Here is an 18,426-nt window from a genome sequence, read left to right on the forward strand (position 1 = left end):
AACTAATTATCTGTCAAATCAGACATGAGCTAAGTGTTACCATTCACGAAATAAGCACTAGTTGAAAAAAAAAACTTTAGATGGCGGACCCTATACTTAAATAGACACATTACAATAGATAAGCAACTAGTGAGGAATGTCGGAACCTTTGTGTACTCGTGACAGATTACTTTTTTATCAAATGGATTCTTTTGAATGATCATTATATTGATTGAGAACGCGCGTTCTTACATTATTATCATTTATATTTTATTACACCTAGTTACAAGGTGAATTTATTTAACGTTGAATCGTATGATTATGACGTGATTATTTAAGATATATAACAGCTGAGGAACAGCTAATGTAATATATTGGAGATGATTTAATATAAGGATGTTGCTTCTTGAAAAGGCTGCTTGATAGCGGCTTCTGCAGATGATTTTCTCCATTTTCTTGGTGTTAAACCTCCAATATTCCATATGACCCAAAAATGTTTTATTTGAAAAATATATGCAGTGTGCACAGAGTATTATAGTTCAGAATCGTCATAGAATTCCAGAAATAGCAGTGGAAGTAATATTAATCTATTTTTTACACGCAACCGATAAATCAAATAATATTGTTGGCTGAATGTGCCCAATCCGATACCCGCCCGAGGCGCATGGCGCACACCTATGTACAACACCTCCAAAGAATGTTGCGCTTTTTTTAATTTAAAATATTATCGTCCTCATGATAGAAGTATGTTTTATCAAAAATCTACAAAACAGCTCCTCCACCCCTCGTATGGACGAAGTAAAGATATATTTTTTTATACGAAGAGCCTATTTAAGTTTGAAAACCTGAAATATATCATATAACTTCCAAATTCCAGGCAATATGAATGTTCAGTAGTCGAAAGAATGGCGAACGTTCAAGTTTATAAAATGATCACTCAAGTCATCCGATGACAGGTATCAGACCGTGTAAATGCGCACTCTTCCATATTTACTTGTGAGATATCAATAAAATCTTAATACATGATTATGAAACTGACAGTCCTCAAAATTATTTTTAGTACCCGAATCGCCATGTAAACCGCGGCGCTGGGCTGGGCTAGTATACATTTGCGGTACCCTTTCCGGACATTTCGTAAGAACGCGCAACGATATCAAAGTTCCTACTCCGAATATCCGACGGTTATGTCACGCGATTAGTGAGGCGGTGAGTGGTACTCGAGTCCAGCCGACTTCAAATAATGGCCTCCACCTTTACCATTCTAAACACGCCGAAAGCTATTCACTATTCGACCGACAATATACGAGTATACGAAGTAACTGTGCCATAATCCGAATCTGATGCATTTTTTGTATCATTACCTTGTATTATACACGTATTAGTTTAGTTTATTACATTTCACATTGCGTGTGTAATATATCGAATTACCTTTAATTAGATATCTCAATAAAAGGATACGTAATTTATTGTTAGTTCTGACACAATCGATACCGTAATATTAATAATAGAGTTAATTTACATTGTAATCATGACTTACACCTTACAGTAGACATTTCATTTGATTTATGTAACTCTTTACAAACATGTTATTTTAATAATTGTAAATACATATTTAAGTTTAATATTTCATCCTAGAATACATTTACACGACAGCGATGTATCATAATCTAATGGAAAATGTGAACGTTTCATTTCATTATTGTTATTAGCGTGGAATTATGAGATTTAGCTGAAAAATAAATGGATCTTGAATGGAAAAAATATTATTGCTTCATCCGAATTAAACCACGTATGTATGTATAAATATGAAAATATTTATATTTGGGATTTTTATTGAATATAAAGAAGAATCTTAAAAATAAAATCATGCGGAGTATGTTAAATCCGATGTTCCTTCCGAGTGAAAATGGCCCATTGACAAAACCGGGTATACGACATTAGCGTGTCATCAATCATCAGTTATTCGTATTCCACGTTTCTCGCGAACGCTCCATTCACCGTACCCTCCACCCCTACTAATGTTTTGACCCTTTTCGCAGTCGATGATCCAAATAAAAGAAAGAAAAGAAATGGAAGACGCGTTCAAGAAGGCGCAGAAACCCTGGTGCAAGCTGTTGACGCGGGTGGAGCGCGCGAGGACGGAGTACCACACCGCCTGCAAGCAGCAGCGCTCGGCCGCCAACCAGGAGAGGAACGCCGCCGGAGACACCTCGCTCAGTCCGGACCAGGTGAGACTAGACAGGTGTTCCACACACCATCCGTCGGTGCATTCCACGATATTTAGGCAATATAAAGTAAAGTAAACCCGTACCGGTGGTGTGGTGGTGTGGTGGTGTGGTGGTGTGGCGGTGTAGCGTAAACACTGCTCGAACATTGAAAAATATATTTATTTATGATTGAAGATGATAGCTTAACAGTTCATACAATGTACCCTGTAATTTAAGTCGAGAAAAGGAAAATACACGTTGACAAGAACAGAATTGTCGGTTATTATATTTAATATTAAATGTCCGTTAACACAAATAATACCTAGAAATGCTAGTCAAGTAATAAATAATTACGAGTATCGCGTTTTGGGTCATTCGGCATATCAATGTATTCCCGAACATCTGCTTTCCTTCGTCAGATATTCAAAACCTTTGGATATCGACTAATTTAGTTGATGTTAACATATGCTAGATGTCACGGTATAAACCAAGCTCCTTTTTACACGGCGGGGATATGTATGTCTGGGCATTAACAGGGCTTACGACCTGGCATTGACTGACTTATATTACACTTTCCCGAATTCTCAGAAGTTGTATATTGAGCTGCTATGTGTTGAAAACTTTATGAACTAAATATCTTTTTCCTTCAGACCAGATGAATATTATACGGAATTTATTTTCACCGATTATTGAAAAAAAAAAATTTTTTGATTTCACCAGAGGTTGATGTTGTCGCAATTCTATCCTTCTTTAAAAAAAATCAGTTTCAGGAAAAAGAAACGCAATTCCACAAAACTAATTCCGATTTTAGCGTCACCCTGTGATCTGTGCTTCCTATAATATTTTAAATACGACTTTTGATCGAACGTCAGTCCAATTATATTATATGCCTTATGTACATCTAAATGAGGATAGGGGTCAAAGAAAGAGATTTATTAAATTCAATCCCTTATTATAACGAAATTATGTTTAAATTTAATCGCTAGACTTTTCGTTTTTCAAAAGACTGTTCCTGAATATTAGGATGTGATATTTCCTTGTATTGGTTCGCCAGCCCTGTTTTGGTTTCCACTTTCTTAGTTTAAGGGAAATCGATAATAGTAACTCTTATAAATATATTATCGATGTTCTATTAACACTACGTCTTCGTTATTCTTTAAAAGCTTCCTTTTGTGTCTATATGACTTATTTGACCTAATTTTTAGTCTACTTTTCCCTTACGAATTATCACTTACTGGAGCATCAAACATTGTTCTATATTATTATTCAACATGAAAACTTCGTTTTTTATTATTATTTTTTCAATGTAAGATATAACATTTGAAATTTATAAGATTATTGTTGTCCCCACCACCGCTATGTGGTGGTTAGCGCATTTTGCTACCGTACTGGAAAGTTCTGGGTTCGATTTCCGGGGGGTCAAACTAAATGTTGGAGATTTCTCACTATAATATTTATTTATAAAGTGGCACAAATCGCCAACGGAGGCATGGGCTTTGTTTTGAAACATTCGTGGCATAAAAATAAATGGGCTATGAACAAATTATTAGGACATTTTGAACTGTCTTTCATTAAACAAAGCGACGATGGTTGCTTTCGCTTTGAGTTTTCTGCACATGGGTTTATTTTCTTACGGATTTTCCTTTTAACGTATAGACTTTTCTCTACATGCAGTCGCATGAGCCTATATGGTATAGCGTCTGTTACTCGTAGTTAATTTTGTCTAAACGGGGGCGTTAAGAGTCGATTAGGCCGTGAAAGACTTTTCGTAATGTTCGCTACAAGATTAGATAGAAGAATAGGCAATAATGAACGATCACGAAGCGCCATCTTCGTTAGTGAAACGCAAATGCGCATTTATTTCATAATGATTCCGACAAGGCGACGTATCACGTAAATAACGTGATGTAATCCGATGGAATTTTATGCAAATTGGAGAAACAGAATCTCACAAAAGGGGACGCGGTAATAAATATGTTAATCGAAGATGTAACGCCATCGAGTCGCTTCCAATCCGACCGGCCACTTACGGGAGATAGGGTATATTAATATTTGAAACCAGTTTACGTGTCGCGGTTAGCATTGAGATTTGAAATCATCTCCCACTCGGAAAAATACTAACTCGCGAGTTGTCGATTTTACACGTTTAAATTATTCTTAGCGCCTTCACTATCGCCGGACTTATTTCAGATGTACCTAACTATAATATATATTCATTTTCTTACCATTACGACCTCGTCGGTATACTCGGGAACCACTTCCTTCCTCATTGGAACAGGATTCCTAAGGACCAAACGTTGTTATAGTTCAATTTGTTATTCTGATATTTCCAGGGCTGAAGAAACCAATTATTGTAAATTGTATCGTATTTATGATACTTGAATAAATATGCAGTGTCCAAGTTACACAAGCTAGTACGATTACGGATATGCAACCTCAAGTGCCCGAACCATTGCTGCTTTCTCTTTTTTCTACCTACTATTCTTGATCCATTTCCTTTCCTACAGCAGTACACTATCCTTCACCCTGACCTCTTTTTATTGCATCACCTGTATCCATTTTTTTAATTTAACTTTACTTTTCGATATCCGACGATTCAATGCGTCGGCCAATCATTTTGTCTTCATATAATTAGCATCAAGCTAACACCGCGTCGATCCAATGCAGTAACCTATGAACCATCTGGATGCGGATAAAGCTACAGTTAAAAAAATAAAGAAGTTTGTGCCGACCCTACAAAGCAATACACAATCCCCGAGTGTACCTATTACCTATGTACTGTGCAATATTGTCGGCTTAATCCGTAAAGTGTCCAATTCCATCTAGGCAAAACGTTGTATGTAAAAATGAGGCAGAGTTTTCCAATTGATTTGTTTTTTATGCGTTCCGTACGCAGTGCATCGGTTTGTGGGTTTAACTACTGCGCTCGAAGTCCCGGGTTCGACTGCTAGAGTAAAAATTAAATAAAAGATTTTTTACTATAATATTTATTTCATATTCCCGGGAACTTAAGTACACAATAGGTCACCCTGCCTTGGCGGAATTAACGATCAAACTAACATGGCGTCGAACCGATGAAGTGCCCCGTGCACCATCGGTTGCGGATTAGAGTTAGAAGAATGAGTGAGGAATACAACGAAGTGTGTTTTTGGAACCGCTAAACTGCGTTTGATGGTTAAATTATAATTTGAATCTATTCTGTAATCTATTCTGCCTTAGTAAGCTCGGGTGGCGTTAGACATTTCACGGATTGAGCCGACGATATGCAGCTAAGCAGATAGTTATGATGAAACGCGGGATGCTAAGTTCCGTCCAATTATATGCAAATGAGTTGCATCTGCTGTAACTGCTGAATTAGTAATGCTACTGATGAGATATTATTTTGCAGAGATCATTTTTATTACAACGCATTCAAGAAATGTGCAATAAGTTTTTTTTATTGTACGAAATGTTTAATGAGTCGTGGACGGCCTGTATTCTTGATCAATCAACTAGTTAGTGGGGATGAGGAAAGGATAAGTTTAAAACTTAATGCACGTGTCTATTGCCTTTAAAAATTGCCTTGTATTGAAATTCCACACAAACAAATTATATATTACGCTGATCCTTACCCCCTGTACCTCACCCTTATCCACTCCAAATTATCCTTTCGTAAAATATCGACGCTCAACACCCGTGTTTCGATGACCGATAGCTAACGCAACCGCCATCCGTTATGTTCAACGAAAATTTCAATACAAAAATATTTCTGTATTTAGTGTATTTGCTTTTCTACTAATTGACTAATCAATTCAAGATATATGTCACTTTACGCATTCGAGATATCAGCTGACTATGGGATAGTTGTAAAGAATACGTTATATTGAAAATAAGCTTGTTTTCGGAATGGGATATAACTGTGTTTTCATTATGGTAAATATATCAAAGCTAACCACACGTCTGGATTTCGAGCTAATTTTGCTCTCGCCCCGTTTCTTCGCAAATCGCGAGAGTAGAATTAAAAATGGCGGTGTGAAGAACTCGCGCTCGTCTTCTACCAAATTCCGAATCAGCGTCGCGTCTCTCTCTCTCGCGTGCGGAACTAGGCGGGCGCGAGCGCGACGGGGCTATTCTCCGAATCATCGGCGGCTCTGTAATAAATTGTGATAAGGCGTTATTTTTACAAAATAACAGGCGATTCGTGAACTTGGCCACAATGCCCTCGGGCTGAGGACTGTGGATAGTGGATACCTGTCGGGCCACGTGCTCGCCTGGTACTTGGTATCTGGTACCTGCACGCCAGTACGCCAATACGCCATGCGCGGGGGTTCCAAAAAGTTTTCCGTATCATTATAGAACGTTCATTATTATTGTACTTGTTCATTTTAATGCAAAGCAAAGCGTTTTTCACGAAACATCCTGTAGTTTAATGTTAATGACAGTTTGAATTTTTGATAAGATGCAGTGGAAGGCCACAAGTGTGGCCCAAATCTGCAGCAATTGACGTTAATGGCGGTTTTCATCTTCAATCCTTCCCCTTCTAAATTAAGCAGCTCATTTTGATGTTGTGATACAGACAGGCTTTATAGTTCGGTAATCATCAATGTTCTCCAAAACAGTGTAAACGCACTATGCACGGTTTTAGTAAAAAAACCCAAATGAATTGAATCGAATTTCTTAACTCGGTTCAAAAGTTTCATAAAAATAGTCCATCGCGTTTTGCACCGACTAAAAAAACGCTAGAGAAGAATGCCGCTCCAAGGAAAAAAATGCAATTAATTCTCTAATGTCACTTATACGAATTGTTCTAAATCCCCTCGCACATGCTGTAGGTACATTCTGTATATTATACACTATACATCATCGCAATGTATCAGGTATTATTTTTCTTCTATGACTTCGGCCGTTGAACCTCGGCTCAGACAAGCCTATAGCCTATTACGCCCAGATCATTACAAACCTAATTCAACTCTTCTGCACGACTCTATACGGGTGTAGTTTGCCACATTTATTGGAACTTCATTTAAGAAGACAGTTTTTTTTTGTTGTTTTTAATTCTAAATTAACACGGTAAATACCGTTAATTATTTTTACTATATTGTGAACCTCGTTTCAATGGTCATTTTGATTTTCAAACATAACATATGTATTATACACTATATGCAAAACTTGGTCTTGATTTTGATTTTCCACCAAAACAAAGAGGAGAATATTAATTCCATTTGTTTTGTCAACTACTATTACAAATTTTTTGTCGATGGCGATGAATCAATATTTAAAAAAAAAAAAAATTCGTAAATTGGATTTTTAAACAGACCTCTTAATCTTTTTTTAATAAATTTTCCCACAATTTGTGCGTTCATACATATTGAAATATTATTAGTATTTCGCGAATAAATGAATATGCCTTATTAGTTTTTTTGTTGTTATGTTAAAGCATCTTATTTTTTTCCTTGTGTTTAATTGACCACCCAAAAGCGACGCACCCTTTTTTCTCTGTATCCACCTGAAGATCGTATTTCTTAGAATTTTCTGAAATATAATTTAAATTTATAATTGCTTGGTTTAGGCCTTGTGGCCTGTTTTTAAGAGGGATTAGCTTCCCGCGATGTCGATTCCCAGCTGTCGATCCATGTCTTTGGCGGTCTGCCTTGGGGTTGGCCGTGGAGTGCAATGTGGGGGAGTCTACCTTCCCCACCTAATGACATCTTCGATCTCGCATATTTTCCTTATCCTGGTGTTCCTTATTCTATCTCGTAAACGAGTGGGGGTCGCGTCACCTTTACTTTGCCTATATATAACATGCAAAGCCTTCAGGTTTGGTTCTTCATTTCTATATTGAAAGCGTGAATCGGGAGGGATTAGTCGGAGTGGTCGATTAAGAAGAAAATAACTCACTAACTTACGAAGTATCAAGGAGTTTTTATGAACGTTTGTAAGGTGTCGGATAACCCTCCACAATTTATGCTCTCAAAAATATTTTTATCGAGAATTTTTATTACGCCGTACGAGCAGATTGCATAATGCGACGTTGCATGAAAATACTAGGTAACGATTATCAAATACATCACCTGCACAATGGATATAATTATGCAATCGAATTTAAAAATACGTATTGGATAATTTCTTGGAATGCACAAACATCTTTCAAACAAATTTTCGAAATTCCATCAGTTTAATGACCCTCATGATTCACAATGGATTTGGTATCCGATTCAATGGAAATAAGGCAAAGAACGTTTTTGGTTTTGTATGTAAAACGTTTATTTGATTATGAGTCGTGGTTACGATTGAATTGTTACCATTACTTACAACAGTTTAATAATACTTTCATTACCAATGTATAATAATACATAGATATGTACATAACACATATATATCATTCCTCTAAGAAACATCGCTTGTAAACTATAGTATATGAAGTTCAGTCCTCCAGCGACTATCCACTACACGCGCAATGTTTGCGCAACCAGGGGAAAATAATGAAAAATTTAGTAAAAACCTTGCGATCCCCTCAGCTTATCGTTTATCAAAAAGTTTTACATACGTGACAAATAATAATTTTTCGTTTACGGGTCTCATTTTTGGGGACAGATTGCGACTTCCCTTATCGCTTATACCCCATCGCCGCTCATCCCCGAATGACTTTATTTAGTTTATCGTTTTGTAATGATCAACTTCTATATTTCTAATAAGCTAATGTATAATATAGATCGCAACGTGTTTTTTTTCAACTTAATTTGTTAGCTTTTTGGGGGTCGAGCCATTAAATAGGTACGTGCATTTTTGCACGTGTAATGGTGTTCCGGATTAAAGGCAAGAGAATGGTGGTGATATTAGATACTGTTCAACGTGGCCTATATCGCCCCCCAGTGAGCGATTGACGTCACACGGGGGCGATCAAGATCAAGTGTTAAAAGTGCTCTGGTGGGCAAATTTAAATGATTTTTCGAGGCATACTTCATCAGGAAGAAAGGAAAATCCGCGAAAATACTAACAAGTAATAATAGGAATATAAATCCATGTGTCATTGTCTTCTGGAATGATTTTCAACAACCCCTCGACTACGATATTTAGTTGAGAAGGGTTTCAGCGCAGTCTCAAATCTTCTGACTGAAAACAGGTTGCCATGACAGTTACGAGGAAAAGTACGTTCCGATGGCTCTTCATTTGTCTTGTAGCTCTTAGGTTTAGACAATTAGAAAAATATAGCATCTGCGAGGCGATGGGCCCGTGAACGCCGGGAACTGGTCTGGATAGATCTAGGTAGTTAAGAAGCAACTCTTTTCCTACAATATACGAGTACGCATGTAGAGTAGCGCCATCGCCATCGCCGACTGCATAATACTAATTATTATTATTTTATTGTTCCAACAACACTCTGGAATGTGCATTATGTATTTATTCGATTTTACGTAGTTATTTTTATTAAGGATTGCCCTTGTTAGTATGTCGTAAACATAATCTAGGTTTGGGCATGGTGTTTTCAGTGTTCCGCATTTTTTTCCAGTATTTTTTGTTGTATATTTTTAGTTTACAAATATGGCCCATTACCGGATATTGGACGGATATCCGTTGCATGTCTAGCACGCTGCAAACAAAAGACCCTGATAACAATATTACTCGATGAATCATATTCATTGACTAAATGTGAACTTTGTTATTTTTAACAACATTGAACCTCGTCTCGTAGCGGCTTGCATACTTTATTTTTTTAAAGTAATGTTTTTTTGCTGTATTCACGACCTGTTATTAATTTTAAACGTCAAAACCCAGTTTTCTCAAAAAAAATAAACATTCGATAGTTTAAATCGATAAAAATAAAAATAAAACTTTTAATCGTAATAAATTGAATAAGTGAATTATTGAAATGGAATCGGCCTATAAGAGCGCCCATAAACACCCACCTTTATCCGTATATCTTGTATAAAGGTGTATTTAGGGATGTTTATAGCCGAATACTGGGTATTAAGATTTACTGCTTTAAATGTATTATTTTAGGTGGGAATCATATACCGAAATGGTTTTAATGATTATCCTAAAAATTCTGCGAAATATATACGTACTAATTAATACGCTACATTCTTCTTATCGACATACATACGATATAAGTGTAATGATGTGTCAAAAGATTTTTATGAATTTTCGTTCGCTAAATGTTATGACAAGCGAGTTGAAATACGAGATTGAAATCGTGTATCGTCTTCGTTCAGGCTAATATCTTCCATCTCTACCTTTTATGAGGCCCGTAACAAAAGACATGATATTTTTTGCTTCCAGGTTGGTGTTATATTTATAATTTAGATATTTATAGCTCGATAGTTGTGTACGCTATGGACAGAAAAAGGTCACCACAGAAGTAATGGTTCTCAATTTTGAACTGAACGGGGACGATATTTTCATTAGAATTCCTAATAACCATTTATTATGTAATTATGTATTATCTTACAAGATTACAGTGCCTTATCTTATGATTCGTTCGAGGAAGCTTGGTCATGAGAATGTATCTATAAGTTAATGATGGTAATGTGGTTTATGGTGATATGTCTAATACGTAATAAATAAGCGATAAGTAATAATTACTCTACGGTTCATTTTAATTTAAGATTGCAATGTGTACATATATTTTCTTTTTTTATTGGACTGATTGGACGTGGCTTTTCTGTTTTTTTTCTGGTTTCGGCGCATTTCCCGCCGCTGGTCGCAGCGAGCCGCTACGGTAAGGATTCTAAACCTTATCCCACTTTTGTAATCTCTGTCCCACTTACCCGCTGTCGCTTTAGCACTAACCCGATGTAACATCCAACCATTCGCTTATTACTGTATTTGTATGCGCACCTTCTTATATTATCTATCACAGTGTCAGGAATATTTCTTGTGCACGTTTACCCCAACAATCCAATAAATGTGTCAGGTATATTTGGCGTGCACGTTTACCCTAACAATCCAATGAATGTGTTAGGTATATTTGGTGTGCACGTTTACCCTAACAATCCAATAAACGTGTCAGGTATATTTGGTGTGCACGTTTACCCTAACAATCCAAAAAATGTTGATATATTGAACATATTTATAAAAATACGACTATATACTTAGTCGTATTTTTTTTAGTTACTTAATTCTACGAGTATGTAATAACTCGATGTAACTTAATTCGATGTTATGTAATCTGTCGTCCTGCTTATTTCTAAGTAATATGATAGGATAACGAAATAACATATTAATTTTAATATTTTTTTCTCCTATTAATTTTAACGGTATCTTTATAATACTTTTAATATTACTTTCCAAGTATTATATGTACCAATCGGACGCATTGGTCGGAAACTAAAGTGGTCGTTAGCCAAATTAAAGAAAATTATTCTTTAATTTGGAAAGAAATCAATTACATATTACGTGAAACTGTAAAGTTGCTTCCTTGTATGCCCCTATGTAGCGGTGGTTAGCGCGTTTGACTGTCGTGCTGGAGGCACCGGTTCATTTCCTCTGGGAAACGAACCCGGTAGTAATCAAAACGAGTAGAAGTGATTTTTGACGCTAACATTTATTTAATTCTTATTAAATAAATATTAGCGTCGCGTTTTCCTGAGCCTGTAGGTACCTGAACGGCCAAACACTACTCGAACTCGACTGCATTATATTATTTACGATTTGACTCGTACTTATGTCGGTATAGCTATAAGTGGCATACTTATAAGTCTTAAAATATTACAAAATATATTTATTCACCGAGAGTTGATTGAATCAAGTTGTAATTTTCCTATTGCTTCACTCGCACCCATTTTGGCCTCGTTATAATTTTTATTGTTTGTCCGATGAGCGCATTTTGTTATTGACACATTTTCATACATTGCAGATTTTCTGTTTACCTCCGCCGTCAAAATACAATTTACCCACTTTTTACTTTGTTCGGTTCGAGTAATGTTTAAAGTCGGTTCAAACGATTCGCAATCCACTCTTATCGGATTTTACTGGAAATCGTGTCTCTCTTTTTCTGGCCGATAAATTCGTCCGATAACAATATATTTGCGTCTAATTGGTAGGATTTCCTTCGATACTATCGCGAGAAATATAATATGTAGGTAATAACTGTACGCGTGAATATTTGTGTAATCCGTCCGCAAGTTACTCGAGGTCGATGCATTATTCCATGCGGACTGTGGACTATGGACTATGGACTATAGCTGGCTGCATTAACTTCATTATGTATGGCAGGTAGAACAGATTATTCCACCGGAGGGGTTGCTGCTTGTGAAATGAACTCTCCACTCCCATACATAACATAATACTATGCTATTAGCATTCCAGGCAGAAGTCGCAACAGTGCGGATCGACCACCTCTTTACGTTAGAGGTGTGTAAGATCCGGTCTTTCAAAAGATCCGCATCCCTTTATCTGTATCGCTCGAGTCACCCGTTCACCAAGACCCGATCGATTAAACCGTGGGTCTTTCGTCGAACAAATGGCGCTGGTGTTACGGATAATTATTATCACAAATTTATCGACGACGATCGACAATAGATTTTACTGTCGTGAAACTATACTTTTTGTGATTCAAATTCAATAAATTAATGAACCAGTCAATCGACGAATCTGTAAGGTGGCGACTGACCGGACCATTTCGTCGTAACATCGCTCGCGGTGAGCATCAGCTAGCTTCCGAAACTATGGATGGAGCGCTCGGCTCGCTGTACTGACTGCCTGAATGCTCGCATCGTAACGTGTTACGTTACGACGAAATGCTCCGGTCAGTCTCACCTTAAAAGAATATGCCAGTGAACGGATCAGCGGTCATAAACGAGATTCACTCAAAATTAAGATCCGATCACTCAGTGTATATGAACGAATCACTAGCATTCACTAGCGACGCATGTTTACTTTACGTGTTGATTCGGAGGGTCCAATAACGATACGAGATTCATATTTTCCTTTCTTACATTGAAAATTTACGTTTTTTGAAAGATAAATTTTCATCATTTGCACACAAATTCTGACTTAAATTTATCAATGCCCTCTGCATTACTCGTATTTAGCTTTCAGGATGTGGTGGGTGTTGAGCATTTCGCCTGTCGCTAAAATTGTCTTCCGTGTCAATTTAATCCTAACAAGGTAGCAACGCAGTCATGGCGCATTTTATACCAAAACGTTCTCGGCACTGCTGTTTGTTTATGCGCACAGTTGTTGTTTTGTTATTACCGTATTCAGTGTTCTGGACATGGATTCATTATAAAGATATTAGTTTTTCGTAAAACCTAAAATAATTTTGGGAGGTTTAAAATCGTAGAAAGTCATTATGTGAATTGCAGACGCCATGGCGTAGTTGTGTCAACGCTCGACTGCGAAACTGGCGTCGCGGATTCGTTCTCCGCCAATTCAATTTATTTTTTTTATTTTTTGTGTTGTAATGTATTTTTCATCATTTACCTACTTTCCTTTAGACTAGCCACTCGAATAGAGGTTTTTTTTAAAGTTATAAAATACAAATTATAAGATCACCTTATTCCTTATTTTAAAGATCATATTGACACCGTGCCAACCCTATGCGGTGCTCTATGCACCATTGGGTGCGGATAGGGGTAATTTTTGTACTGTAATGTAGGACAAAGAGTTCACGAGAGAATAAGATAAACAAAAAACAAATTGTTCTGTAAGTGTCCGTATTTCTCTCCGTAGCGGGTACCATAATAAATTAGCACTCATCTCTACAATCCCGGCATTTTCCGCTTGACGAATTGCAAAATGGCGAACTGCACGCAAATACCCGGTCGGGTCCCGTTACGCGTACCCGAATGCGACTTTATTCGGAATTTCGCGCTTACGTAATCGCCTCTATTACCTTCCCGGTGGCGGTGTACACCGCTTGCACTTGATCGCGCTTACTTTATGTTTCCTTATCTGCGCACGTATACCACCACCGCACCCGAAATATACTAAATCCAGTCCCGAGGAGGTTTTTCCTATTCATAATAACATGGCAAGAAGATAGTCTCGAAAGTTGCAATAGGTGCAATGAAACCCTTTTTTTTTAAATAAACATATATAAATGATAAAAATTAAAAAATATGTATACAAATTCGTGTTAAGTTTTTAAAGTAAAATACATTTTCGTATTTATTGAAAATTAGACATACGTAAAATACATATTTTACTTACGTTTTCTTGGACACAAAAAAACATGTAAAATAAAAACAAAAGAGCATAACTAGAACAACAACAAAAAAAGGTTTTTTTATGAAATGCTTTTTTGGATTTTTACAAAACATTCAAATTTCATTTTTAATATTGTCAAATTATTGGTAACGTTACAGACACTCAAGTTTAAACTGACTAAACGTTTTATTATAAAATGTGAAAGTAATGCCTCCAGAACAGATTATATAAATTTTTAAGTAAAGATGTTTTTATTTTTTGTCTCTATTGAGAGAAAACGAAACCCAGAGGGAGCATTTTAAAATAAAAGTTTCAATGTAAGCATTGATTTTACGTGACCCTGGATGAAGATGAGTGACGTTTTCAAGGTTGTCAGTCCGGCACAGTGTTGTAGTGAGGATCCGCTCCATCCTCCTCCCACCTTCCACTCGCATCGTGTACAGTTTCTCGGCGAGATTTCAGCCATTGTTTGGAGAGAGGGCCTTGCGATACGTTGCTAAGTGTCCTGACCTATATATTTACATAATTGACTTCCACCTCCCCATGTGGCATGCCACACGTACAAACATATGACAAAAATAAAACATGACAATTATGCCCAACTTTTTCCCTCTATTTTGTATATAAACTCCTTTTTTTAACATTTCATTGTTTATTCACTATAAGTTTAAGATTATAATATTTTAAAACAACTCCTTGAATTGGTACATTTTTAGAATGTTCTATCGGGAAGTAATTATTTTTTGTAGAGAATTCTTCTTCCTCTCCCGATACATAGGACACTGCAACCTATTAATGCCGTCTTTTCTCCGTTGTTAATTGTGTGAAGGCGAGACAATGTAAATTGAGCGCGGGCTTCAGGTACCGATCTAGATTGACATTAAATAAATATTAGTTTGAAAAATCACATATTTTAATTTCCCCCCTTGGATTGACCCTGAGATCTCCACGTAGGCACACTAACCACTACACTACTATGAATGGATACACAGTGTGGTGTGATGCCACTAGTGCCTACAGATGCACTCAAGGTGAACCATTCAATCATGAACATTAGTGCTGTTTGATGTCATAATGGGTATTGTTAGTCACCGTTTTATGCATAAATAATTACCTGAATGCAAATTGCCATTTCACAATGGCAAAAATATATTATATCGATCCATGTCGTCTTCGTGTTTTTCTTGTATTAAAGTACCTACAAATTCCTTTATCCTATATTTTATGTACATACTATAAAATATATATTAAATAGTTTATTTGTAGAATTCCTCTTGTATATGTATTTTGTACTAACCCTACATGTTTTATGTTCTAATCATATTTCAAAACAAATGGTAAATGCCTATTGTATGGAAGAGGTTCTGTAATCTGACATGTTTAATATAAGATAAACAAGTGTTGTACTTCGATTTTGAGTAAAAAAGAAATAAAACTGCATTAATCCGATCGCTCTGTATATTAAATAAATTAATAATGGTTGTGTATATTGATACACTAAGTTTATTTTATCGATATTTATGAGAAACATAATCTAGCAATTTTATTATTCACTCTAATATGGTATGACTAAGGAGCTGATACCAGGCCAGGCATGTGTGTTGATCCATGTATCAGTATAATCAGTGACCGAATCATGGAGAGATCCTAATGAAAAACTGCGATCCTTATCTTTGTCAATGTATCTGACCAGATTGTTATCATCCGTTTGGTCGCGAGCAACTTGTTTGGGTGTTCTAAACGTGTTGGAGCACAGAACTCTTCTTTGCTTCGAGTAATTTATTGTAGTTAAGTAGTTGTTAATGATGTATGGTATTACAGGTCAAGAAGATGCAAGAGCGCGTGTCCAAGAGTCGCGAGGACGCGGCGCGCTGGCGAGAGAAATACGAGGCGGCGCTAAAGGAGATCGACGCGTACAACGCGCGCTACATGGAAGATATGGGCGTGGTGTTTGAGCGCTGCCAGGCTATGGAGGCGCAGAGACTCACCTTCTTCAAGCAGCTGCTGTTCTCCGTGCACAAGTGCCTCAACATCAGCCAGGACCCAGTGTGAGCATCCACATGATCATGAGAGAATGCCGACAACTCTAAAGTCGACGAGAGAATGAGGAATGACCTCATCGACTGTTCAGTATTTGACCAGTATGATCGACACAGCATCTGATTTGTCACTCCGTTAAATTTAACTTCTGAAATCTCTATACATTCTCCTATACATTTTTCGGTCCCTTTCGAAACATCTAAGAAATCATGCCAGACTGTATCTTAGTACTCATAAAATGCTAGTATCTACAATACTATTAACACCGAGTTAAACCATTACACCAATATTACTACTTAACGAAATGTTAATTTTGTTTCGTCTGTCTAGATTACCACAAATATACGAAGAGTTACATCATACGATAAACAATGCGGACCAGCAGAAGGACTTGAAGTGGTGGTCCAACAACCACGGAGTCAACATGGCCATGGCCTGGCCGCAGTTCGAGGTACGTCCACCCGACTAACCCGTCCTTCTAGCGTACCCATCTCCTTATTGGCATGATGAAATGTGTGTCGTGGCATGTGCACAAATCACTGTTTGTATTCCGACAATTATTATTTTGCGCAGAAATGGTTGTTGAAAAGTGTCAAAACTTGGTGAAATATTTGCAAATGTTGAGTTTTTGTAACAGCAGGCTTGCTTTTGGCATAACTTCTGTCAGGATTTAATGCATTCAAGCGCAGGAAATATGCGGGTTTATAGTAAAATACTACCTCGAGGGCTCTGCGTGCTAATATAAATAGGTTTAAAAGATGTGACAGACATCGCGGTTGTTTCGTCTATTTCTTGTAAAGGGTAAATTATGGTTTTGTCGTCAGTTTTTTGGATAATAATAATAATTTTATTCCCGCTTGACTGAGGTGAGTGCAATACTTAGCCAGCCGTATTTTATTTACAACTACATAGTAATATAAAAAAATAACTAAATTACAACAATAACACAAAAATAATAGAAAGATTGTACTTTATTTATGTACTGAAAATAATAATTTCCATCTCTACCCCAGTTCTCTAGGGGGATGGTTCGTTCCTCTCGCACATAGTCTGGCATGCGCGAGGTACGATGGTACGATGGTTCTCTCCGGGAGGTATCCCGGATCTTCTCTTTCTTACGCACATTTCTTTCAGTGAAAATTTGACATTTCTTTTTCAAAGATGAGAACAGACAGAATTACAAGTTTATAACAAAATAATGAGTACTTCCATTCACTTGTGGTGCATATTTAAGCTTTTTTCATCATTCACATCTAGCCGTTGATGCGCAGAATTTTATTCACTTAGCTACACCACTTTACATACATTCCTAGCAAAATTGTCTTTGGTGCCGTGTTGATAGTTAAACCAGATATTTTAAACTTTTAGCTTCAAGAACTTCATTGCTTTTCTCAGAATTAATATATTTTTCTGTGCTAAGATTACTTTGCTATTTTTATTCCAGTTAAACTCGGTTATTTTGACCTCAGAAATATCTACAACTTTGCTAAAATGTCAATTTTGCGATAGCAACATTTGTTACTATGCAATTTTATATCAACTACATATATATCATATATATCAGCTACTCCCCAATATAATCAAATTAGCACAACAAATGTAGCTAAAAAAGACTGTCGTGTCATGGCCTTTTGATATGTTTGCATCTTTCCAACATTGAAAAAAGCACTCATTGCCTTTGATCAGTTTACCAATATAAATATGCATTTTGATATCTCACTTCTTGGTTTCAATTGCCATTAATGTGGCAATTTCTTCAGGTATATCTTAGAACACAATAATACCGTTTACTTTCATTTGCAACAATTGACACCTTTCATGGCCGCACCAACTGTAGTCACTGTTCGGTGTGCAATTAGTATGACAATGTCGCTTTAAACTGTATGACTATTCTATGTTCAGTCTCTATGATAATGGCGCACCGAGTGTACGACTACTATACACACAATCTGTATGATGATGTTGCATCGCCTGTAGTGACTAGTCAATGTACGATCTGTATGATGTTGCTGCACCGACTGTACAATCTGTATAAAAATGGCATTTAGAAAATTGTATTCTGAAAGTCGCC

The 18,426-nt window shown here is 36.7% G+C and overlaps 1 protein-coding gene across 4 annotated transcripts in view; it reads left to right on the forward strand.

Annotated features, from left to right (window-relative positions):
* Synd (protein kinase C and casein kinase substrate in neurons protein Synd) overlaps positions 1-18,426 on the forward strand; it is a 91,918-nt gene that overhangs the window by 63,575 nt on the left and 9,917 nt on the right. For 3 of the 4 annotated variants that reach the window (XM_088259968.1, XM_088259970.1, XM_088259971.1), the window contains exons 4-7: positions 2,019-2,207; positions 10,873-10,884; positions 16,137-16,363; positions 16,686-16,806. In XM_088259968.1, coding sequence (XP_088116094.1) covers positions 2,019-2,207; positions 10,873-10,884; positions 16,137-16,363; positions 16,686-16,806 — 549 coding nt within the window. The remainder of the gene's footprint in view (positions 1-2,018; positions 2,208-10,872; positions 10,885-16,136; positions 16,364-16,685; positions 16,807-18,426) is intronic. The other variant, XM_088259969.1, reaches the window with a different exon arrangement.

Source organism: Brachycentrus maculatus, unplaced genomic scaffold, assembly GCF_059751285.1.
Source record: "Brachycentrus maculatus isolate JH-2025_06_01 unplaced genomic scaffold, ASM5975128v1 h1tg000122l, whole genome shotgun sequence".
Classification (NCBI taxonomy): Eukaryota; Metazoa; Arthropoda; class Insecta; order Trichoptera; family Brachycentridae; genus Brachycentrus; species Brachycentrus maculatus.